Below are 25,018 nucleotides of genomic sequence, written 5' to 3' on the forward strand. Positions count from 1 at the left end.
TTAGGCTCCCCGGCGGGATCATATGCCTTGAGACCGTGACATCCCCTCCTCTGAACAACTATATTGCCTCTCAAGATGGTGTTTGGGAAAGCTCTCCTTTGTATGCTCCCACCCCTGGTAATTTCGGTTGCGAACATATGCTTTTTGAAGATAGTTTTTGTCCAGTTAGCGAACATTCTCCGCCACTAGCTCAATCATAAGTTGGAAGGTCACAAGTCGGGGCACTATCATGGTCGGTGAGCGCAGGGCAACCGGGAAGGTCTGGGTCGGTACGGCCGACGGTTGAGCTGACAATTAAACCGTTCACTAGATAGTGTCTCCTTAAGTACGACATATTGTACTATTATTGGGCTAAATTTTTGACAGGGAATTGAGTGATTGGTTAGCTCAGCGCCTAAAAATGCTCTCTAAGTCACACCCTCGCTCCTGGCGCCTAACCGACCCCTCTTCATCTTTCGCCAGAAACAACCTGAACTACAACAACATTCACAATACAGCCGCCAATATACGAACTTTTGCAAGAACAAGCGTTGATGCTGCTTATTCTTTGAGATGGATGGAATTTCATCCGCAGCGAGCGTTATTGCGATCATCCAACTTGCTGGGAACCTTGTGACGATCTGTGGAGGCTACATTCAAAAGGTGAAGCATGCAAGAGAAGATATTATCACCTTACGATGGGCGGCCCAAGGCCTCCAAGCGACCCTTCAAGACCTTCTTGAACTCCTTGAAGATTCCAACAAAACGAGACTTCCTACCTCCCTGCGACTCGCCAGTGACATCACCAATTGCCTCTCAGATCTTCGAGCCTTGAACGAAAAGCTTGAGTCAAGCGTGGGGAGGAGATCAATGAAGAAATTCGGATTTCGTGCCTGCAGATGGCCCTTGGAACGTGCAGAGGTTGATGGTGAAGTCCAGAAGATTGAAAGATATACGTCCTCCTTTCTCTTGTCTTTACAGGTGGATCAAACGTAGGTGTCTCAAATACTAGGATTCTGTATAACAGACTAAAGTAAGGCAGTTCTCTCATTACTGGCGTTGCCCAAAACACAACCCTTATCAATCAAAATATGGATTTCGCAAAGTTGGAAAGTGCGGCGGAAGCAAGTTTTGACTCATTCTCTAATCGAGATGAAGTCCAGTGTCTTCAAGGCACTAGAGTTGAGGTCCTCCACCAAATAATGGGATGGGCTATGTCACCATGTCAAAAGGCAGTGTTCTGGTTAAACGGAATGGCTGGAACAGGAAAATCCACAATATCCCGGACGGTGGCAAGGTCGCTAAAGGATACCAACCATTTAGGGGGGAGTTTTTTCTTCAGGAGGGGCAAAGAAGACACAGGGAATGCCAAGAAGTTTTTTCCCACACTAATAAGTCAACTGATGCTCAGATCTTCTAAGCTAAGCTCTGGCGTGCAAAAGGTACTCCGTGATGATCCTGAAATCGCTTCAAAGTCGCTCGGAGAGCAGTTTGACAAGCTTCTCCTTCAACCGCTGCTCGAGCTTGACCAACTCGGTCAGCAACCTCAAACCGCTGTGATTGTGATCGACGCTTTAGACGAATGTGACCATGATCAAGACATACGAAATATTATCCGACTGCTGCCTCTTCTAAAGAGGGCAAACACATTTCGCCTCCGGATATTCTTGGCCAGCAGGCCGGAACTTCCGGTTCGCCTTGGCTTCTCGGGGATCGATAATGATGATTATGAGCAGCTAGCTCTTCACGAGACCTCCGAGAAAGTAACAGAACATGATATATATTTCTTCTTGAAAGACCGACTCATGAGGATCAAACATGACAGAAACATTAGTCGAGATTGGCCCGGCGACGATGTAATACAAAAATTGGTTACAATGTCGGTTCCACTGTTTATCTCGGCCGCTACTGTATGCCGATTTATCGAAAATTCAAGATGGGAACCCGCATCACGGCTCGCGGAGCTTCTTGAAGACCAAGCCAAATATGCAACGAAAATGGACAAGACGTACCTGCCAATTCTTTCGCGGCTCCTTGATGACCAAGATAGTAATGATTTAGAGCAGCAGCAGCTCTTGCATGAGTTCCACGGAATTGTTGGAGTCATCACGCTGCTTGCTGTTCCACTATCGATCAATGCGCTGTCGCTATTCCTGGGAATCCAGGCAGACCAGATCAGCAACCGATTAGATTCGTTCCGGTCTGTTCTCAGTGTCCCTACTAACCGAGATATGCCTATAAGGATTCTACATTTGTCATTCCGAGACTTTTTGGTCCAATCTAAAAGCAAATTCCGTGTGGATGAGCGAAGTAAGCATAAGGATATTGCTAAATTCTGTCTCAGAACCATGCGAAGTCATCTGCAGAAAAATATCTGCAATTTAGAAGGACCTGGAACACATAGAGCAGACATTGATCCTCAATTACTCCACCAGTTCTTACCACCAGAACTTGAATATTCTTGCCATTACTGGATTTACCATATCGAACATAGCGATGTCTCATCCCCCGAGATAGAAGATATTTTATCCTTCCTCAAGGAGCATTTCCTGCACTGGGTGGAAGCAATGAGCCTATTGAGTTTTGTTTCGGAACTGGTGGGAATGCTCAACACCCTCAAGGCAGTTTTACCAGTAAGATCTCTGATTTTATATGTGATTCGCACTGATAGGTATAGGATGATCGCCACTCCGCAACATCTGATTTTCTTCAAGATGCACATCGCTTTGTTCTAAAATTTCGCCAGGTGGCTGATAAGGCTCCGCTTCAGATTTATTGCGCAGGACTTGTTTTCACACCCCTAGAGGCAATGGTCCGCAGGGAATTCCAGAAAGAGCTTCCTAGTTGGATATGCCAATTACCACGAGTTGAGGACAGGTGGAGCGCAGAATTACAGGCTCTCGAGGGCCATTCAGCTCCGGTTTGGTCGGTAGCTTTCTCACCCAATGGCCGGCTGCTAGCGTCCGGCTCTTTTGATCGGACAGTATGTCTCTGGGAGACAGAAACAGGCGTGCTCCAGCAGACTCTCGAGGGCCCATTGGCTCATTTTTGGTCGGTAGCGTTTTCGCCCAACTGCCGGCTACTAGCATCAGGCTCTGATGATAGTAATGTGCACGTTTGGGACTCAGCGACAGGCGCACTCCAGCAGACCCTTAGGGGTCATACAAAGTCAGTGCGGTCAGTGGCTTTCTCAGCTAACAACCGGCTACTGGCATCTGGCTCTGAGGATAAAACAGTACATCTCTGGGATTTGGCAACAGGTGCGCTTCAGCAGACCCTCAAGGGCCATTCGCAACTAGTTTGGTCAGTGAATATCTCAACCGACAGCCTGCTGCTAGCATCTGGCTCTGAAGACAAGACAGTATGCCTCTGGGACTTGACAACAGGCAGACTCCTGCAGACTCTTGAGGGCCATTTAGATTTGGTTTTCTCAGTGGCTTTCTCGCCTGACGGCCGGCTGCTAGCATCTGGCTCTGGAGATAAGACAGTGCGCCTCTGGAACACAACAACAGGCGCCACCCAGCGAATTCTCGAGGGCCATTCAGACTGGGTTCTGTCTGTGGCGTTCTCGCCTGACGGCCAACTGCTAGCGTCCGGTTCTGCTGATAAAACTCTACGCCTTTGGGACACAATGGCAGGCACGATTCAACAGACTCTCAAGAATGACTCAGGTTTGGTTCCATCGGTAACCTTCTCACCCGACGGCAGGCTGTTGGCATCCGCCTCTGATAAGAGCCTTTTGCGGCTCTGGGATACGACAATAGGCGCGCCCCGACAAACTCTTGTTGGCCATTCTGAGTGGATTCAATCTGTAGTCTTCTCGCCCGACGGCTGCCAGCTAGCCTCTGGCTCTAATGATAGGACAGTGCGCCTTTGGGACCCAGTGACAGGCGCGCTTCAGCAGACTCTTAAAGGTCATTCAGCTCCAGTTTCATCAGTCGCATTCTCACCTGATGGCATGCTACTAGCGTCTGGCTCCCCGGATCAAACAGTATGCCTCTGGGATTTAACAAAAGGCACACTTCAGCATACTCTCAAAGGCCATTCAAGTTGGGTCCGGTTAGTGAGCTTCTCGCCTGATGGCCGGCTATTAGCGTCTGGCTCTGAAGACCAAACAGTTTGCCTTTGGGACTCAGCGACAGGCTTACTCCTGCAGACTCTTAAGGGCCATTTAGATTCTGTTTTATCAGTAACCTTTTCACTTGACAGCCGGCTGGTAGCATCCGGCTCTCGTGATCACACAGTCTGCCTTTGGGACTTGGCAACGGGCGCGCTTCAGCAGACCCTCAAGGGCCATGGAAAGTTAGTGAGGTTAGTTGCTTTCTCGCCTGACAGCCGGCTGCTAGCGTCTGCCTCTGCTGATGAGACGGTGCGCATCTGGGACACAGCGACAGGCGCGTTACAGCAGACTAATTTTACAACAACAGTCTCTACCCTTGAATTTTCCGGTGACAGTTCATATCTACACACAGACTTGGGTGCCCTTGATCTTCAATCCAAATGTCACATTCCTGTGTCACGTACGCCTCATGCAAATCTTAATATATATATTGAGCGTCAGGAGTGGATAAAACTGAATAACGAAAAGGTCCTCTGGCTTCCTTCTGAGTTTCGCGCCAGTTGTTTCAGATGCCATGGCAATCTACTCGCCCTGGGACACCTATCAGGACATGTTTCATTCATTGAGTTTTGTATATAGCATCTGCAAATGATTTTAATTCCGTTCTTTCGTCTGTTTTTCTAACTGCTTTACACAGGGTGAGCTTAGGCGGAGGGTAAAAACTTTCAGATAAAGCTCTTCTTTTGGTGAATTGTGCCGTAAAGCTCTAGCGTTTTCGAAAGTAGTAGAGAAGCCAATCAATATAATTCTGCCCCGCAGAAATTTATTATCATTGTCGAGACTTTCACCTCCAGACTTGCGTTGCCTAGGTAGATACGATGGCGTATATTGCGTGTGGAAACGAGGCGGCGTAGCTCCTTCTTCACTTATGTAGTAGTTAGCCTCATATTTGACATGACTAGACAGTATATGTTGTTCCTGGACTGTACCTTGAACGCCTGTTAAATCACGCTCAATTCCAGGGCTAGCAATGTCATGGGTTCGGTTGTCTGTCAAGGTAGAGTCGGTCTTGGCACGCTGTCGGAGCTCAGTACCTCTATTTCGTTATTGTGATGTCAACGACCTGAGGTTACATTAAGCGATTCTGTAGCTATTAAGGATCGAATCCCCCATGAAAGATGGAGGGCAAGGTTTAGTCTCGTCCTTACCTTGACAATCGAGTATCTATTCCTTACCTGGCCAATTCCTTATCGACCCTTAACAAGCAAATCAGCATTGGTACTCTGAAACAACTAATCAGTTCTCCAAATGATATCATGTATGAAGTCTCGGGTCAATGGAGCTAGATTAGGAGCCATTTGTGCTGTGGAGGATGATCGATAGGATCCTCCAGAAGAATCCTTGGTGGGGTCGTAGATATGTCCACGTGGCAGAAGGATGCGCTTGTGTGCAGGGTTTCAGCTTATGTAAATTATGCTGAGTCGTTGAAAATCAATTACCATTCAATACGGCAACCTCTACCGAGGGCCTCGGAATAATTTACTAAAGAGGTTTAGCTTAGCCCGTGATTAGGGTTGGGGAGAATGTAGAGTATGAACATTTGCACCAGTTTTGCAATCAGCTGTAGCAACTTGACCCTGCGGGAGCCGCCAACTGTATACAGTGATTCTCGAAATCGGTCTGACCTGTAGACACATTTTAATTGTTCGAGAGTCCCACTGCCAAGAACTTGGCATGAATCGATTATTTGAGCTCTTTTCAGCGTCCTTGTACTGTACCGTACCCAATATTATGCTGACTTCATAGGTTTTTGTGCACGCGTATAGTATCACGTGGCTGGCAAGATCAATCCCCCCACTAAGAACGGACTGGGCACTATTCTACCTCCATGTCCCGAGCCATGTGCCTTGACTGCTAACTAAAATGCTAGATCAAGATGTTCCTCCGTTCTTTATAAGCTAACGCCAAACCCTCGGTCCTAGTTCGTGTCGAGTGCAGCAGTAACACAAGCTTCAGAGAACGCTACTGTAAATATGAGGTATCTGTTCTAATCTCACCTAACTCGCCCATAACCCTTGATTTTCCTATAATGTATGTATTTAGGGTCCAGAAAAAGCACAGGTTTAAATAACGCTGCATGATCTTGTGATTGAAGGGAATCAAGTACTAGACAGCATTAATTATGGTGACAAGACTAACCAAGTTCTGAACCATAAGACATTGGTTCAATCCAGGCAGAAAACAATATTATATATACTGTAATCGCAAATCTTATAATCAGGAATTGTATATTTTGTGGTCTCAGCTGTCTCCATTTTGTCTCATTCGAAGCGTGTAATTTAGAACCGCAACTCCAAGCACGTACTAATCATAATTATAATCACCAACCTTGGCATTTTTTTTTAAAATTTGAAGACATTATGGGGCCAGGTCATTTCGCTGATCACTGTACTACATATAGTCAATTAGGGAAACGTACATCGCTCATGGTCCCCTCTTACCCCTTTCCCCGTCAGTAATACCCAGTCAAAAGTATATCATTCGCTACGTAACATAATATCATTAATCACAATACTTGACCAAGTTCGCTGGCGCAAGTCATTGCCTTCTCTTCGCCTAATGATGGCGGATCCACGTTTCGTGCTCGACTGTCAAACCCGATTTCACTCTCCTGGAGCCACATTTGAGCGTTGTAAGTGGGAGCAGCATCATGTTCAAGAGCATAATCGTACGTTTTCCACGCATCATCGTACTTGCCCTGTGCCTCTTCAGCGAGGCTTAGCCGCCGCTTACTACTGTGAGTTCTGGGATGCTGTGGGCCAAGCACATCCTCGAATCCTTCTTTGGCCTGCCGAAGCTTTGTCTCCGCTTCTTCATAGTTCCCTTCTTTCAGAAGGAAAGAGCCAAGGTTTTCAAGACGCATAAGCGTAGCTGGATCCTTCTTCCCCGAGACCTTTTCATAATTCTCGTGCTCTTGTTGATACATTCTTTTCGCTTCTGCAAATTTCCCCTGACTTTCAAAAACCGAGCCGAGGCCTGCAATAGTTGCGGTGACATCAGAACTTTCTGGGCCTAACAACTGCTTGTATCCTTCCAGGGCACAACGATACTTTTCTTCTGCTTGTTCATATTTGCCTTGACTTTGAAGGACAGCACCCATGTTGCGGAGAGAGGCAAGTGTCTCAAGGTGGTCTGTACCACGAACCACCTCATACCCTTCCAACGCCGTTCGGAGAAAACGCTCAGCCTTTTTGTATTTTCCTTGTCTCCAGAGACACAAACCAAGATGACTAGTACTAGCCAATGTTCGTGGGTGTTTCGCACCGAGCAACTTCTCGCATTTCTCCAATGCTTTTCGATACATTTGCTCCGCCTCTTGATGCATGCCTCGGCTCTCAAGCTCTAGACCAATGCTGCTAATATTTGATATGTCAGAAAGCGGCCCTGATCCTAGCTCCTTATAATCTCTCAGTGCTCGTTCATGAACTCGAATTGCTTCCTCAGGTCTTCCGTCACGGTCAAGTATTGATTCAAGTATGATAGCGCTGGCGCGTGTCAATGGGTGCTTCTCCCCTAGTACTGCAGCTCGTCCCCTCAGAGTATCTTGACACAGATTTTCGGCTTGCTGAACGTTTTTTTGCTCCTCTAGGGTCAAAGCCAAAGTATTTGCACCGCCCTTGATGATATTCTCGTACTCCTCTAAAATCCTTTGTACCTTGGTGGCATATGAGACTGAGCTGTGCGTTCCAATAGCCCGTAACATCTTTGTACCACTGATTACCAAATATGGAAACCAGAGACCTGAACGGTATGGTACTTGAACAAGTGGAGAGAGGTGTTGGCCACGACGGCTATTTTCGGTATGCGGAGCTTGTTCTGTAAGCCCTCGCAGAGGTATTCTCCGACCTACATGCTTCCATATTGGCCGTGTACCACTCCGCGTAAATATGAATGCCTTATCAGCTGATATTTTGAATGGAACTGCTTCAGTATACCCATTAGGAAGGGTAGGCACAGGGTCATGATCCATCACAAGTCGATAGGACCGAATTTTTGAGCGTCCGAACTGTTCAGCGAATTTCTCATCCCCTACTCGAGGCGAGCCAAGTGTAACACATAGAATTTCAGAGGTTGGCCACTTTATTCTGCACCATAAGGCACATAGTGTTGCAAGTGCTCCTCCTAAACTATGGCCACAAATCTCAATTCTTAATGGAGTCCCTGGCGGCATAAGTTGTCGGATTCTTGTGGATAAACCCTTGTGTAGATTGTTGAATATATATAAGAAGCCCTCATTTACTAGGGCATTCTCAAGCTCAAGTGGAGGATCAAGGCCGGTTCCGTCCCAGCAAATGGCCGTTAGGGCGTAGCTGATGTCGACAACCAGGCCACTAAAGAAGCCCAGCAGTTCCTTCGGCTGTACAATATCCTCCCAGCTTGGGACATCAAACCCACCAAAAACGAGGACCAGTGTGCTGTTGTTCCGTATGCCCAAGTCAATTTGGACATCCGAAGTGATCATGGCGGGTATACCCTTTACAATTGGGTACCTTGCGCGAAAATGTCGAGAATCTTTAACGCCAGCTAGTTCGATCGCTCTGAGCCTGAACTGAGCGCCGCTATCGCCTAAATACGACCAACAGGCATATCGGACGAGGTGGGAAAAGGATCTTAGTTCTATCACATCAGATAGACTAATGCCAATTTCGTTCGACATATCGTTCATTAAAAATGACAGAAAATTCAGGACACTGGAAAGCTGTAGTTTGCAATTGATGGCTCGCTTTGTGTTGTTTCCTAACTGCGAACCAAATAAAACTTTAATAATCGACTTTTTTGTGAATGGATTTCGATTTATGAGTAGATGTATACTTCACAAACTGTTGAATTTAAACTAGTTTGGAGCTACAGTTGCCAGCGGAAATAAGACGGAATAATCCGCAGAGCCATGATCAGCCCACTTGTCCATCACGTATGTGGCAATCATATCATCTAAGATCTTTTAGCAAGGGTTTTTTGGTTTCTCATACTCGAGAACAATCTATACCTCTATCAGGCAATATCAATTCCGATATTCGCATGACATCATGAATCCAAGCTAGCGGCCACCTCGCTTCCGAAAACGGGCTGATAGTCACGCCACTAAGCTGAACTACAGATAATTTATGGCTGTCAATGCTGGTGGAAAATATTAGCTCAAGTGTTGTGACTATATCAATTATGCTCATTGGATCATGCCACCTTAATGGCATCATGCATTCTTGATCAAGCTGCTAATGTATTATGCCAGACCTAGAATAGTCCTCACCATTTCTGTAGGTTGATTGATGTAATGACTGCCGGCAAAGACCTATAATATGGAGTGACAGGGGAGAATCTAGTATGGGCGTCGTTGTGGATAATGTTACTACCGGTATTAATGCCTCTCTTTCTCGGATGCGAACAAGCACGGCAACAATGCAGAACGTGACTGAAAACATCACAAATCATCTGTACGATGCGAACGATTTGAAGTCTATCGAAAAACTTGTGTTTTACGCCTCTTCTGCGTATGACAATAGTGACGGCGCTGAGTTCAGAGCACAGGTAAAAGATTTGGAAGGACCAACTGCCAGTCGAAAATTGGCGATAAACACTCCATTGGCGCTCTGGAAGTCCAATAACCACGTCCATTTGGGTGTGCGGAGTCGAAATACTATTGTGATAGTGTTCAGGGGAACAGATTTTCCATTGACGATAGACAACCTAAGGAAGGCCGAACGATGGCTTGGTTTGTTGGGTAATTGTTGCACAGACATCAGCTACGCCCTAACGACCATTTGCTGGGACGGAACCGGCCTTGATCCTCCACTTGAGCTCAAGTATGTCCTTGTACACGAGGGGTTCTTGCATGCATTCAACAATCTACGCGAGGGTTTATCCACAAGAATCCGACAACTTATGCCGCCGGGGACTCCATTAAGAATTGAGATTTGTGGCCATAGTTTAGGAGGAGCACTTGCAACACTATGTGCCTTATGGTGCAGAATAAAGTGGCCAACCTCTGAAATTCTATGTGTTACACTTGGCTCGCCTCGAGTAGGGGATGAGAAATTCGCTGAACAGTTCGGACGCTCAAAAATTCGGTCCTATCGACTTGTGATGGATCATGACCCTGTGCCTACCCTTCCTAATGGGTATACTGAAGCAGTTCCATTCAAAATATCAGCTGATAAGGCATTCATATTTACGCGGAGTGGTACACGGTCAACATGGAAGCATGTGAGTCGGAGAATACCTTTACGCGAACTCCACGAGCATATACCAAACGAAACAAACGACGACATCATCGTGGGTCCGCGAATTACCTTCGAGACTGCACTCCGCTGTGGCCTGTTTGCTCCATATTGGCTTTTGAAAGGCCCACAGCTTTTATGGCATATTGGAGCACACAGCCCCAAAGGATACGCTACAAAGGCTCAAAAAATATTAGAGGAGTATGAAGAAATAATCAACGGACATACTGTCAACCTTGCCTTGGCTCTAGAGAAAGAGGGGGAACTCCAGCAAGCAGAGTCCTTGCATCGACAAACTTTGGAGAGGCGGGAGCGGACGCTAGGACCATCGCACCTGCTAACTCGCGCCAGTGCTATTATGTTGGGCTGCCTAATGGAGCGGCAGAAAGACCATGAAGGGGCAAAGCGTTTGCATGAGCAGGCTTTTCGGAACAGAGACCACGATATGAACGTAAATGATTTACTACTTCGTATTAGTGCTATGGCGCTGGGCTTGCTCTTTGAGGACAATCGTCAAAACTTGTCGACGCAGCCTCCTGATACACTTGCTAGTGTTCGTGATATTCTTCAGGTTTCCCAGAGCCCTATCTGGTACGGATCAGCAGAGCAACCGCATCGAGACGTATTGGAACACAGATGGAGATCACTAGGACCGAATCACCCTGACACCCTCGCCAGTATCCGATCTCTTGGCCTCGTGCTCCAAAATCTGGGGAGATATCAAGACTCCGTTAAGCAATTTCAGCAAGCAGAGAAAGGATCTCGGAAAACATTCAATGTACAAAGCTTGGAGGCTCTAGCCTATCGTAAAGATCTGGGATTGGCACTACAAAAGCTAGGGAAATTCACAGACGCACAACGAATCCACGAACAGGTGTTAGATGGCTGCAAAAGAGCTCTGGGATCAGAGCACCACGAGACCCTGGCAGCAAAGAACGACCTTGCTATTATCCTCACTAAGCGAGGAATGCGACAAAAAGCAGCAGCGTTACACCAGGAGGCACTAGCAGGTTATAAAAACAAAGTTGGTCGGCAACATCCTTTCACCTGTGCCAGTGCTATTCTACTTGGGTTAGTCCAAGAGAACCTAGATATGTATGATTCAGCAGGAAGAAGATACCGAGACGTTATCGAAGATAAAGAGACCCTTCTTGGGAAAGACCACCCGCTAATTTTTGCTTGTCTCATCTTGCTTCTCTCTGTGCTTGAGAGACAGCAAAGTCCCGAGGCAGAAAATCTTCGCCAACGGGTTCTGATGAGCAGACAGCAGATCAAGGTTTAAATTTGAGAGAAGGGCTTACGGGAAGAACTCTGGAACGCAGACATTGCGTCACATGAGTTAAGTCGAGCTGGATTTAACCATACTGAAGCGGATTTGAAATTCAGGAGTTTCCTAGCGCCAATCACATTTGTACTAGTCTGTATTTGGCACTTGCTAAATAAACAATGTGAGTGCAGGATATTTGCAGCTTATTTGCAAGCCACTGTATTAGATCGGTGTAGTACTGTAATAGCGAGAAAGGTTCCGAGAGATTCAAAACTCCCTCAAGTGACGACTGATGCCTGTGCGATATTATTGCCGTTTGGAGGTAGTGGTGTGCTGGAATGCTCGTCAATGGTGGCTGGAGATAACATAAGTTGAACCGGAGTAATATCTAGTCGTAACAATAGCCATTCCCCCAAACCTCCCTGTAGGAGGGTTATCTCTCCGACCATCGAACCACGTCCATCACCAACCAAGGATGCCAGCATACTGTGACTATAATGTCTGATATTCACAAAGGGCCTCAATCAAGGGTGTAGTGTTACTTCGTGGGCATCTGACGCCATTTCATTTTGCTCCAGCGTCGCCAAATGCCTGCAGGCTCTCACCGGCGTACACACAGCTTGTTTGCTAAAGTTAGCGATCCTGTCTCAATTATACTGAATCTGTTCGAGCTGAAACGCCTTCAGCCATGTATATATCAGAATGAGATAGCAGCATTTCTCTGGATGAGTTCGGAAAGCATGTTCGTACAATACCAGAGGCAGGTGTTTCCTGCTTCTGGGTCACCGAGATCTCCGAACAGTGTGCCGTTGCTCTGCATAGATGATCGGCTTTATGCATGCTTATAAACTAATTATGCCTGTCACAACCGACCTCGCTGCTGCTTTTTTATTTGGTCGGAAGAGAGGCACTACCCCCCTTCGCCACAAGATACCAGATTTACCCACGCTAACTACAGCAGGATGGATGGATATACAAGGGCGGTCAAAAGTCTGGTTACACTTCCCGCGCGTAGCGCGACGCGTCAATCCCACCACCATATTCAACACTTCACTACACCACTAATATGAGGGCTTTCGGAACGCCTATTAGTGATAATCGAAGGCCTGCTCAGGACTCTCACCTGAGGTAAGGTCAGTAATCTATCACGCACATAGCACCGGTGAGAGTGTCTCAAAGCTAGCGCGTCGATTCCATGTCTCGCGCCCTACGATATATCGAACAATCAAACGCGCGCAGGAACTTCAAACTTTCAATTCAAGGCCTCGAAGTGGACGCAAACGAAAGCTTAAAGGTTCCTCTATTCGATATCTTTACCACTTAATAAAATGATTTTCAGGCCTAAGCTGGCCGGCCCTTGTTGCCCACCTCCTAGATCGCATCTCTATCTCCACCGCGAAGCGCGCGCTGAAGCAATACAAGCGAATGAAGAAGTGGAAAAGTAAGAAAAGGATTCCTTTAACCCGAAAGGATGCAGAAATCTGTGTTCAGTTTGCTTGTTTCTGGATTAATTAACCATTTGATAATTGGATGTTTTCTGACGAATGCTCGGTCCAACGAAAGTCTAATTCTCCTGATTAATACGTCTTCCGACTTGATTTTGAAGCCTTTCGGCGTGATCTCGTGAATCTAAAGAACCATGGGAAGGATATTTCGCAAATGGTTTGGGGCGCTATCTGGCTTGGTGGTCGATCAAAAGCTAGTGATTATGAAACGGGACGAAAACTCTGCTAGAGGCGGATATAGTACAAATTCTTATATCACTACGCTTGAAGAAGGTCTTATCGAGCATTACAAACCTGGAATGATCTTCCAATAAGATAATGCAAGGATCTATACAGCGGTTGTGGCGAAGGAGTGGTTTGAATGGAATATGGGTTCCTGAATGGCCCCCCCATTCACCTGACCTTAACCCAATTGAGCATGTCTGGCATCATTTAAAACGCCATCTAAAGCAGGATTATCCTCTTCTCTATCTACAAGGCAGATCTCAACTTGCCTGGGAGGAGTTTTGTCAATTAATTATTACTTCGTTGGATAAGATCGACCAAGGACTTATTGATCGGCTTATTGGATCTATGCAGCGCCGCCTGCGCACAGTAATTAAAGCAAGAGGTTGCTATACTAAATACTGATCTCTGCAATCATTTGCATGTAATATGTAGTCATAATATTAAGAATTTGTTGAGTTATTTAAGTTTTAAATTCGCGATATACTAAGCGGAAAATTGAGTGTAACCAGACATTTGACCCGGTAGTTTAGTTCTTATTTCTATCAGTTTGTCGCCTCCAGATGTGGACTATCGTACGAGTTGTTTGGAGCAAGTTGTTCGGCATCTTGTAGTAACCATATTGGTCATAGTTATTGGGATTGATTATAAATGCACACAAGAATAAAATACCACATATATTTTTATGTTTTGTATGAAGATTACAGCCTTCCCTCATTGTAACGCAGTTTCGCTCAATAAAAGAATCACACTAACATCTTGGCGGCGGGGCCTACAAACAATTGACAAAGTGTCTGGGGGTCAGACCGATTTCGAGAATCACTGTACAGTAGACGCGGAGTGTAGCAAGTGGGAAACCGAAGAGGCTGTTGGGCAAAGATGCCGTCGCGCGACGCGCGTGCGGGACGGACCGAAACACGAACCCCTGAACCCCCCGACCGCGAGGAACACCAAAATTCACCACCTGGAATAAGACCGAAACGCACTATCAAGCTACCAAACTATTATGCCCAAGAGCAAGAAGACGAAGCTGAGGGAAATAACACGCGGCTCCGGCGGAAGACAAGGAGCCAAGGCAGACTGAGAAGCCAAAGCGACGCACCGACCGGGCAGGAAGCGGCAACCTCTGAAGACACCGAGACGGAGAACGACGGGCTCGAGGTGTCCAAACTGCTCACAGAAATTACCAAACTCAGAGAAGAAATCAGAAAACGGGACGAACAGCACCAAAAAGAACTACGGAAGGTCAAGGCCGAGTTTAAGGCAGCCCTGGCCGAGGTCCGACAGGAACTGGGGGACCTGAGAAACGAAGCAGGCTCCCTACGAGACAACTCAGAATCATGCTCACAAACCAGCCACGAAGAGATCCTCCAGGAGCTCCAGTCCATACGCAGCGCGATTACCACCCCAAACACGACAAGTGACTATCCATCGTGGGCCCAGGTGGCGGCCGCTGGAGATAGGACTCATTTAAACCCCTACAGCCCTTTGCTCAGCAATAAGAAGAAACAGGCCAAAGAGGCCAACTGCGTTAGAATCAGCACCAAACCAACCGATACCGATGGCGAAAACGACAATGAAGATACCTTCAGGAGATACCTGCCACCTGCACTGGCGGTCACGCACATCCAGAACGCGCTCTCCACCGAACACGCAATAAAGGATATACAGGTCTTGGGAGTGGGAACCACCAGAACTGGATATGTGATACGGTTCAAGGACCAGGTCCAAGCAGAGATCGCGAAATCTAACACGGAATGGCTGGGAGAACTAGGCAATGACACCAAACTTACCCGACCTCGGTTTGCAGTGGTGGCTCACAGAATCCCGACGGAAGGCTTCCTGTCTCCGGAAAACGAAAAAGCCTTCACTGACAAGATCCTGGAAGAAAACAAACTGGAACAACACGGCTTCCGCATTAGCCGGGTAGCCTGGCTCAGACCACGAAACAAGCCGATAGGCAAGCACGGATCGCTGGCTATCTGGTTCGACACGAGCGAAGCAGCGGAATGGACCATGAACAACGGACTTCTGGTGGGACAAAGATATATTGGCAGCGTGGTGCCGTACCAATTCAAGGAGAGACGATGCTACCGGTGCCAGGGATTTGGCCACCTCGCGTGGGCATGTAGGGAACATGCGAAGTGTGGACATTGCGCAGGCCCACACGAACTACGTCACTGTCCGCCGGGCGTGAGAGCCCGGTGCCTCGACTGCACTGGTGAACACCCAACCAACGACCCTAACTGCCCTAGCCCGGCTAAACCCCCCCACACCCAATGACAGCACCCAACTTGCGCCTACTACAACTGAACATATGGAAATCTAGAGCAGGGATGGAAGCCCTGATCAACGACTCCCAAACACAAAACCTAGACATACTCCTCATCCAAGAACCACCACTCACAGCATACAACACGCACGTCAACCACAGCGCCTGGCACCTCTACCAATCAACATGCCAAGAAGACACCCCCAAGAAACGCAGCCTACTCTATGTAAACAGACGAATCTCAACAGCTTCACACCGACAGATAAAATGCAACCACCCCGATGTCACAGCAGTTAAACTATGGACCACGGAGCGGCAGACGCTGATATTCTCGGTATATGTCCCAACCACGAACCACAGCCAGAAGCTCGAGGAGATCTCAATCCAGCCAATGCTGAGAGAGATCGAAGCCTGCATCCAACAAGCGACAGAAACCACAGAGAAGCCAACAACAATTATCATGGCAGGGGACTTCAACCGCCATCACCCAATATGGAGCAAAAACCGCATCTACCACGTCGCAATAGAGCACGCGGAGGAGCTGGTCAGTTTCTTCCACAAGCACGGACTCCAGTCATGCCTGCCCCGAGGTACTCCCACACACTGGTCAACGAGCTACCCCGGAAGCAACTCCACCATCGATCTCACGGTAACAGATGCGCCCGGAAGCCTTATAAAGTGCCACCTATATCACGACCACTACGGATCGGACCATCGGGCTACGTACTCCGAATGGTCCCTGCAGCCGTCACGGAATGCTGAACGCAAACCCCGAAGAGCATACGACCGCGCGGACTGGAGGCGAATTGGAGAATCCGTACAAGCCCAAATGACACAAATGCCGCCCATCCAAACAAAGGTTGAACTCGACGAAGCAGTGGCGAAGCTCATCTCGTGCACAGCCTCTGCAATGGACAAACATACGCCGATGGCCAAACCATCACCGTACTCCAAACGGTGGTTCTCGCCAAAACTCAAAACACATCAACGTAAAGTGAATAGGGCACGGAGGAAATGGCAGGAAAGCTGTGCTTTAAGAGGACGCCGACATCCAACATCGCTTAGCCTGTTCGAAGACATGCGTAAAGAACGGAGGGCGTGGACAAGAGCCATTAAAAAGGCAAAAGCCACGCACTGGAAGGAATTCCTCGACAGGGCCGGTGAGGGCCACCTTTGGAAAGCAGCCTCGTATATGCACCCACGGGAATCATACGGCAGTATTCCACCGCTGAAACAAGGTACGGAAGAAATAACAGATAACAAAGGCAAAGCACAGCTGTTCATGGAAACCTTCTTCCCTAAGATGGCACCGCCAGAGAACGAGGCGGACATGGAACAGAGAGAAGAGATCCCGTGGGCGCCTATCACCGAACAAGAGGTCCACAGGGCCCTCCAGGGCGCCAAACCCATGAAAGCACCCGGAGAGGACGGAATACCAACGCTAGTATGGAAACAGTTATGGCAACTCCTGAACAAAAAGATCCTCCGGATCTTCACTGCATCGGTTAACCTAGGTTACTACCCAAATCAATGGAAGCGAGCAAAAATCGTCGTGCTGCGGAAACCAGGGAAACCTGACTATACCATCCCCGGCGCATATCGACCAATCTCTCTCCTAAACACACTGGGAAAGGTCCTCGAAGCAGTCATGGCCAAACGTCTTTCATACTATGCAGAAACGTACCACCTGCTACCAAACACCCAATTTGGGGGTCGACCGGGTCGCAACACTGAACAAGCGTTGCTGGTGCTGAGGAATGCAATTGACCAAGCATGGATACGATCGAAAGTAATCACGCTGGTGGCATTCGACCTAAAAGGGGCCTTTAATGGGGTCAGAGGAAACATTCTTGACCTACAGCTCAAAGCCAAAGGAATCCCTACCGTACTGCGAACCTGGGTGGCTAGCTTCATGGAAGACCGATCAGCTAGTATCTCGTTCGACGACTTTGAGTCTGCCACGTCCCCGTTAGAGAACGCGGGCCTAGCACAGGGTTCACCCCTGTCACCAATTCTCTTCATATTCTTCAACTCCATCCTGGTGAACCAGCCGGTGGACCCCCACGGAGGCGCGTCCGCTTTCATCGACGACTACTTTCGGTGGCGCGCGGGAAAATCAGCCGAGGAAAACCTCAAGAAGCTCCAGGAGGAAGACATTCCCCGCATCGAACAGTGGGCCAAACAAACCGGATCATGCTTCGCCGCGGAAAAAACCGAGCTCATCCACTTCACCAGAAAGAAAAGCGAACAAACCAAAGGACGGCTAGTAATGCAGGATGCAACTATTGAACCCTCGACAACAGCCAAGCTGCTCGGAGTGATATGCGACTGCGAACTAAGGTGGAAGGAACACGTACAGCAGGCAGTGAAGCGAGCCACTAAAGTCAACATTGCCCTGGCGGGGCTTCGACACCTCCGCCCTGGCCAAATGAGACAGGTCTACCAAGCCTGCATTACCCCCATCATGGACTATGCATCAACAGTCTGGCACAACCCCCTCAAAGACAAGAGACACCTCAGGGTGCTCGACACCGTACAAAGATCAGCCTTGATCCGAATTCTGTCTGCATTCCGAACAGTCGCAACAGCAACGATGGAAGTGGAAACATACACGCTACCAACGCACCTGCGACTCAAACAGAGAGCACAAACTGTGATCATCAGCTTGTGCACGCTCCCTAGGGACCACCCAATACGGGATGTATTGTTGAGAGCTCGGAGGCGACGCGATCACATAGGATCACAAGCCCGGTTTCCCCTTGCTGAATCAATGAAAACCATGAAGCTGGAACAACTGGACGGGCTGGAGACGATCGACCCGAAACCAATGACGCCGTGGAAACCCCCAGCTTTTGTGGAAATCGACATTGAACCGGATCGAGACAAAGCAAAAGACAAAGCCACTGCCCTCCAAGTATCACCTGGTATAGTTGTCTACTCGGATGCGTCAGGGCAGAACAACCATCTTGGCGCAGCGGCAGTAATGCTGGACCAGAATCAGGAAGTAATAAAGTCCCGACAACTCTCAGTAGGCTCAATGGCAAACTGGTCAGTCTATGCGGCGGAGTTGATAGGCATATTCTACGCCATTAGCCTCGTCCTCCAAATAGCAAGCCTAAGACCAAGAGATCTAGCAACAGCAGAGCAAAACTCAGCAACGATCCTCTGCGACAGCATGTCAGCACTACAGGCAATCAGGAACCCACGCAACAAGTCTCGTCAAAGGATCATCCACGCCAACCTGCAGGCAGCCTCAGAATTGAGATCGCGAGGCATTCCCCTCCGCCTCCAATGGATCCCGGGACACTGTGACGACCCCGGAAATGATGCCGCAGACAAGCTTGCCAAAATGGCAGTTGGTCCAGACAAAATGCACCCTTTCAGCCGCCTTGTCTCACAAGAAAGGGCGGCCATCCGAAAACAGATCCTCAAAGAGTGGGAACATGAGTAGAAGACATCCAAAAAGGGTAGCCACCTTCGGCGGATCGACACGAAGCTGCCAGCCATCCGCACCCGACGATTATACGACATGTTGCCACGAAGCCGCGCCTACCTACTTACCCAGCTGCGGGCCGGCCACTGCTGGTTGGCACCTTACGGTAAGCTCTATGGACACCGAGAAGACGATAAATGTGAATGCGGGGGAAAGGAAACAGTCATCCATCCATCCATCCAGCTGTAGCAACTTAGATTCATTATCCGCTTTGATCCCTAGGATCGCTAACCTCCGCGCCTAGTCATCTAGAATCTCCCCGTAACGTAACTCCCAACCGAGCGGTCAACCTCTGTATCCCATAGTGTCAGAGAAACGAAGATCGACAGCCAATGAATCTGATGTGCCGCAGCATCATGTCAAGACGCTAAGGAATAAAGATGTGCCGACCCGGTCATATCGGGCGATATGACGATAGGGCTAATCTGAATCACGGTAGTATCGGGCGATCGGATATGATCGGATACAACAGAGCGGGCGCTCTGATGTGAGTATCGTACAGTACTCAAGGATACTATGGGAACGGATATATAAGGACCGTCTTTACCTGTATCTAGAAGTTTTGTTTACTGTCTGTTATTAACCAGATTGACAATACACCTATTGTTTACCGATCACTTTGGTCACCTGCCCCTTTCTATACTTCGTTTGGCACCAAGCGATCTATATTCTCTTCATCCTGTCAAGAATATCCTTAGGCGTTCTCCTACGGATTGATCGGCGGACCCTAATCTAACACATAGATTCTATCAAGAGGACGCACGTGAGTTTTAGCCTGGTCTGTCTGACCCCACCGAGCTTTCCCTACCCACATTGTCTACCATTTAAATCATTTATCAACTTATCATCTAGTTATCACCAAGTAATTCAAACAGTTACAGTATCTCATTTTCTTAACAGTCTTCTTATTAATTTACAGAATGACATCACAGCACCAGAAAGCAAAGAAGAAGGCCAAGAACGAGTACTACGCCATTTATTCAGGGCGCGTTGACGAACCGACCATCTTTTCATCGTGGTGTGTCTATCCAAGTGTTATAATGAATTTGATATTAATATAATACTGAGGGGCGATGCACATCCACGGGTGACCGGATGCAAGGCAGAGCATGGTGCTTTCCCTACTCTTGAAGAAGCCCGGATCTTCTTGAGAGACCACTATGGAGTTGCTGAGCCTAAAGAAGTTTTCAAAGAGGGGGCAGGCGAGACCGCCCCATTACCAGGCAGTCAGGCGTTCTATGCTGTAGCTAATGGAGAAAATCCTGGTATCTATCCTTGTTATTAGTACGCATCTCCCTTCCCGATCCTCCATGAAGGTCACTTACAGTCTTTAGTGGGAAGAAAGGCGCGGAGCTAGAAGTTAAAGACTTTAAGGGATCTTGCCACAAGCTTTTTAAAACCAGAGCTCAGGCAGAAGCATTTATTGAAGACTGGAAAAACTCGTATGCTGATGTATGGCGTGAGGCTATAAGAGAAGCACTAGATCATGGCCCTAGACCCACAGACATGAAGATTAGGGTCGAACGTATTTTATCCTGGTTTCCTGAGGGTGATGATATCATCCGTGATGTAAAGATTGACAAATTGAGCATCCAGGAAGAACTTTCTGAGTAGTTCTGCAACAGTCCACAGCACATTTTTACGATTCAATGACAATTCTTTTCTTTAGTATATCACATCATAAGCGAAACTCCAAATGACAGTGCCAAGGCCGCTTTGTATGTAAATCAACAAACAGTGTAACCGCAAACTACGAAGGATTCAAGGCGAAGGTGAGGTCAGTTTTGCTTCAAGGGTCAAGGCTTTCGCCTGACACGGCAGTCAAGTGCCCCAGGGTTTGGAAAACTCATTAGTTAGGACAATGAAGAACCAATGGAGATCATGCGGAGTCGATCAGAAGTCCCTTGTGATCATTCCCCGGTGAATGAGTCGGCAATGGCACGACCGATCGCCTTGCCTCCGTGGGTGCAATTTGGCAGTTATATTATCTCGCCAGGTGTGCGGTGAAATCATGATCTCATGTTTAAGAGCCCGGTTTGTACCGTTATCAGGGTAAAATTCGCTCTCGACGAAGGTAGTCTTGTAGTTGACATTAGATATGCACTCATTATTGGAGGCGTCCTCGGAGCTATCGTATTCGCTGCCCTCAGTAGGGGACGTGTAGCCCTCTGAAGTGGAGGTAATTTTGTCGGCCTCTCGTTTCCTCTTCGAGGCGGTAGTTTCACGGATGTTATCCATTGATATTTTCTTTAACGCGGTACGCTCTAGAAGAGGTGAGAATTGTCGACGCCTTATGCCGCAACGAACAGGTGCGCTTGTCGAGAAATCAAAAAGCCAGGAAGAGCCCTTTGAATTGAAATTTGCACCGTGTAGTGTATTGTGAGCACCTTACCTCTTTATTAGAGATTCCCGGCAGGGAAACAACGAATCCAGACTCTAGAATAGTCTCAACAGGCAAGAATCGTCGCTGGGATCGAGCTCGAGCGAAGGCGAGGAAGCTGGGAGAGGGCCTCAGATGACCGTACGCCCCTGACGAGGCTGGTCGTCAGACTGCGGTCGTTCCACTGCGGGAGGACCGCCAACTGGCGTCTACGGCAGGTGCAAGACCCAGAGGGTCGTCGAACTGCATGGCTGCGGCCCGTCTGGTCTGCACGCCCTCACGATGTAAATTGAATCTTCCACGATCCGTCGCGTCACAGTTCCAGATCGCGCGCGATCGACCTCATCATGTCTTCATCGCCCGCCTTTTCTCGGACCCGGATCACACTCGTCACGGGCTGCCTGACGGGGCGGCACATACTGCTGAAATTCTGCCAATACAATGAATAGTTCCCTTCCGAATCAATCAGATAACGGGGACTTTCAAGGACCGGGAGACGTCTCCCACTTAAACAAATTCCTAAGTAAGGAGCAACCAAAATCTAACCATGATAGCTCAACGGCAGTCTATCCTCCCCACGGCAGACTTTCCACCAGGGCAGGGTTTTCCCCAGGATACCAGGGGTCCCGGAATCAACGACGACGGCTCGGGAATCATCTCCAACCTCGTCGTCGCAAAGGCCCTCACCCGCTTCCGCCGCAAGCACCGCCGTGCGCTTCTTCTTCTGGACCGCCGAGGAATTCGGCCTACTCGCTGACCCCCGCCGAGCTCGCGAATATCCGTCTGTACCTGAACTTCGATATGATCGCGTCCCCCAACTACGGCCTCCTCCTTTACGATGGAGACGGCTCCGCCTTCAACCTCACGGGCCCGCCGGGCTCCGACTCCATCGAGAAGCTCTTCCGCGACTACTTCGCCGACCAGGGGCTCGGCAGCGTCGAAACCGCCTTTAACGGCCGCTCGGACTACAAGGCCTTCATCCTGAACGGCATCCCCGCCGGCGGTGTCTTCACGGGCGTCGAGGTGCTCCAGACGGAGGAAGAGGCCGCGCTCTTTGGCGGGCAGGCCGGCGTCGCCTACGACGAGAACTACCATCAGGCCGGCGACAACATCACGAACCTGAACCACGAGGCGTTCCTGCTGAACTCGAAGGCGACCGCGTTTGCGGTCGCGACCTACGCGAATGACCTCTCCACCATCCCCGAGCGCAAGGTCACGAATAACGCGATTCGCAGTGTGGGACAGCATAAGCGCATTGTCCCGCCTACGGGCCGGAGGACGGCGCACAGGCACCGCGCGGGGTGTGTGCACGACCGCGTTGCTATCTAAGCCCTGCGTCGCCATCACGTCAAGAAATGCCTGGTATATAGTCGTAACCCGATGCAATGATATATTCAACTGTTCCTGAAGCCCAAGTACTGTCGCCCCTATGTAAGCCACACCGTATCGGTGTCCATCGCACATCTCAAGTCCGACTCAAACCAATCAAGAAACTGTACCACCGGCTAGTCAGCTTGTCACCTTGGGCGGATACTCCTTGCCGTCGCGCTCGACCTTGGGCGTGCAGGAACATCGTTCGCTCTCGGGGACGGCGTCGAGGACTGCGGGGATGTGGGAGCCGCATCCCTACCAGGTTGTTTTGTCTGCGCAGGAGTATTCTGGAGGTTGGGGGTTGGGAAGCGGGAGGGTTGTGCGTACGGCAGGTTGATCAGGTGGCTTTCATGCACATTTTGATGGATGATGAGAGAGTGTGGTGAGATGGGATGAGGAAGAGGAAGAGGAAGAAGAGAGGTGGTGAGCGGAAAAGACGAAGAGAAGAGCAGAGGGGAGAGGCGGCAGCGGGGCACTCACCGTCTGGATTTGATCCCCGAAGCCCGACGCCTGCAGAGGCGAAGACGAACAAATATGGGGGTTTCAGAAGCACTGTTTGCTTCTCTATCGCCGGCGAAACGTCCTGAAGGATGTAAGATTCCACAAGCACGAGGGGGCAGGGTGCTCGATGCAGCAGCAGAGTCGGGCATATACCTAGCAACCTCCTCGCCCTCCCCAGGCTGAGCTGATGAATTCAGAACCCTCCAGTTGGCCAGGGACTGGTCGCTGAATGCGAAGATTATCGCCTTGGCTAGCAGAAATACGAGCTTCCTCGATGATCAACACGCGTGCCGAATCGAGCATTCGAATTTTCCCACATCGTCAGCTTTGGCTCTCCACGGTCGCGATGGAACTCGCTACCCTCCCACACGACCTTCTCAACGCGATATGGGAGCAGCTTGACTCCTTCCAGGACAGGAACACGTTCGTCCGAACATGCCGCCTCTTCGAGTCTCTTTTCAACACGAAGCTTTATCGCCACGCAGTCCTCTTCGAACAGCGACATGCGCTGCAGTGGGCCGCAGAGCATGGCCCCCTCAGCACAATGCAGAAGCTCCAGGAGGCCGGCGCGGATCTTGGCGGGGAAGAGAAATTCTCTCCGCTTGCCCACGCAGCCGCCCAGAAGCGAATCGAGGTGGTGAAGTACCTCCTCGCGCAGGGCATCAACCCCACGGAGCAGCCAGCCTCCCCGGCGGCGATGCAGTCGGCTGTGGCCGCAGGCGGCATGGAGATCATCAGGATACTCGTCGACGCGATGAAGCAAATCCTCGATCCTTCTACCCTGGCAGTGCATCTGGCCAACGCGGCACTGGAGAGTGCCGTGGACTCGGGTCGGGAGGACATCCTAAAGTTTCTCTTCGAGCATGGGGTCGATGTCAATTCGTCGACTGGCCATCCTTCTCAGACGCCCCTCGAGCGCGCCATTACCTGGGACAAGCACTGGCTGGTTGAGTTTCTGCTCGACGAGGGTGCTTCAGTGGAGAACCTGGTACTGCCAACCGGGCTGAGCCCGATTCAACACGTGGTGGAGTACGGGAGCGCAGACATGGTTGACGTGCTCTTTAACAGAAATCTCGCCGAGGAATATAGCGATGAGCTCGCGGTGGCGGTGATGTATGGAAAGGAGGAGACGGTGAGGATTCTCCTCGACAATGGGGCAGACCCAGGTGCGCTTGGGCGGAACGGCGAAATCCCCATATGCTGCGCAGCGGACCGTGGACTTGACAACATCGTGGCCATGCTGCTCCAGGCGGGGGTAACTCAGGAAGAGAAGGACATGGCGTTGATCGATGCCGCGGCCAACAGCCATCAGAGCGTGGTGGCGATGCTATTCGAGAACTCCGCCGAGTTGGTGGCCGCGGACGGAACTTCCGCCTTAACTGCCGCCGCGCGCGGTGACCACGCGGAGATGGTCAGGTACCTACTGCGGGCTGGGATAGCGAGTGAGCTTACGACGCCCATTGATGACGTGCTCTGGCACTGCTCGCGTCTTGGTTATGCTAAGACCGTGGAAGTCCTTCTTGAATACGGGGCTGATCCAAGCTGGGGCTGCAATACGGGTATAGGATTCACCGCACTGTCAGTCGCTGCGCAGAACGGCCATACCGAGGTCATGCGCGCCCTGCTTAGCGGCGACGATCACCCCCGGTACATTGACCTCCCAGATGTATACCGCCGCACGCCTCTTTTC

At 49.5% G+C, this 25,018-nt stretch overlaps 6 protein-coding genes across 6 annotated transcripts; 5 read left to right on the plus strand and 1 right to left on the minus strand.

Moving 5' to 3' along the window:
• Positions 1–552: 552 nt before the first annotated feature.
• On the plus strand, positions 553–4,678 carry BJX67DRAFT_375633 (WD40 repeat domain-containing protein; the record flags this gene model as incomplete). Its single annotated transcript, XM_071031723.1, has 5 exons — positions 553–971; positions 1,022–2,612; positions 2,657–3,340; positions 3,380–3,970; positions 4,007–4,678. The coding sequence occupies 5 exons, from the start codon at positions 553–555 to the stop codon at positions 4,676–4,678; spliced, it is 3,957 nt and encodes a 1,318-aa protein (XP_070880963.1).
• A 1,927-nt stretch (positions 4,679–6,605) lies between these two features.
• BJX67DRAFT_386084 (uncharacterized protein) lies at positions 6,606–7,802 on the minus strand (the record flags this gene model as incomplete). Its single annotated transcript, XM_071033991.1, has 1 exon — positions 6,606–7,802. One exon carries the CDS (start codon positions 7,800–7,802, stop codon positions 6,606–6,608), a length of 1,197 nt encoding a protein of 398 aa, XP_070880964.1.
• Positions 7,803–9,367: 1,565 nt separating this feature from the next.
• On the plus strand, positions 9,368–11,880 carry BJX67DRAFT_367395 (uncharacterized protein). The gene is made up of 2 exons (XM_071030523.1): positions 9,368–11,377; positions 11,435–11,880. The coding sequence occupies exons 1-2, from the start codon at positions 9,422–9,424 to the stop codon at positions 11,594–11,596; spliced, it is 2,118 nt and encodes a 705-aa protein (XP_070880965.1). The 5' UTR covers positions 9,368–9,421; the 3' UTR covers positions 11,597–11,880.
• An 8,057-nt stretch (positions 11,881–19,937) lies between these two features.
• Positions 19,938–20,776, plus strand: BJX67DRAFT_391642 (RNase H1/viroplasmin domain-containing protein; the record flags this gene model as incomplete). The annotated part of the gene is made up of 4 exons (XM_071034822.1): positions 19,938–20,094; positions 20,145–20,360; positions 20,411–20,614; positions 20,746–20,776. Exons 1-4 carry the CDS (start codon positions 19,997–19,999, stop codon positions 20,774–20,776), a joined length of 549 nt encoding a protein of 182 aa, XP_070880966.1. The 5' UTR covers positions 19,938–19,996.
• A 1,121-nt stretch (positions 20,777–21,897) lies between these two features.
• Positions 21,898–22,785, plus strand: BJX67DRAFT_386089 (uncharacterized protein; the record flags this gene model as incomplete). The annotated part of the gene is made up of 1 exon (XM_071033992.1): positions 21,898–22,785. One exon carries the CDS (start codon positions 21,898–21,900, stop codon positions 22,783–22,785), a length of 888 nt encoding a protein of 295 aa, XP_070880967.1.
• An 889-nt stretch (positions 22,786–23,674) lies between these two features.
• BJX67DRAFT_386090 (ankyrin repeat domain-containing protein) lies at positions 23,675–24,994 on the plus strand (the record flags this gene model as incomplete). The annotated part of the gene is made up of 1 exon (XM_071033993.1): positions 23,675–24,994. A coding segment is annotated over one exon (1,320 nt), but the record flags the coding sequence as incomplete, so codon positions are not given.
• Positions 24,995–25,018: the final 24 nt, after the last annotated feature.

This window comes from Aspergillus lucknowensis (genome assembly GCF_044049455.1).
Source record: "Aspergillus lucknowensis strain CBS 449.75 chromosome Unknown BJX67scaffold_76, whole genome shotgun sequence".
NCBI lineage: Eukaryota > Fungi > Ascomycota > Eurotiomycetes > Eurotiales > Aspergillaceae > Aspergillus > Aspergillus lucknowensis.

Excerpts from the sequence above, each read along its gene's own strand:
- BJX67DRAFT_367395 (XM_071030523.1), top strand. The coding sequence starts at position 9,422 with ATGGGCGTCGTTGTGGATAATGTTACTACCGGTATTAATGCCTCTCTT. Across the intron at positions 11,378-11,434 it reads TCACCTGTGCCAGTGCTATT|CGAGACGTTATCGAAGATAA; the intron begins CTACTTGGGTTA and ends GGAAGAAGATAC.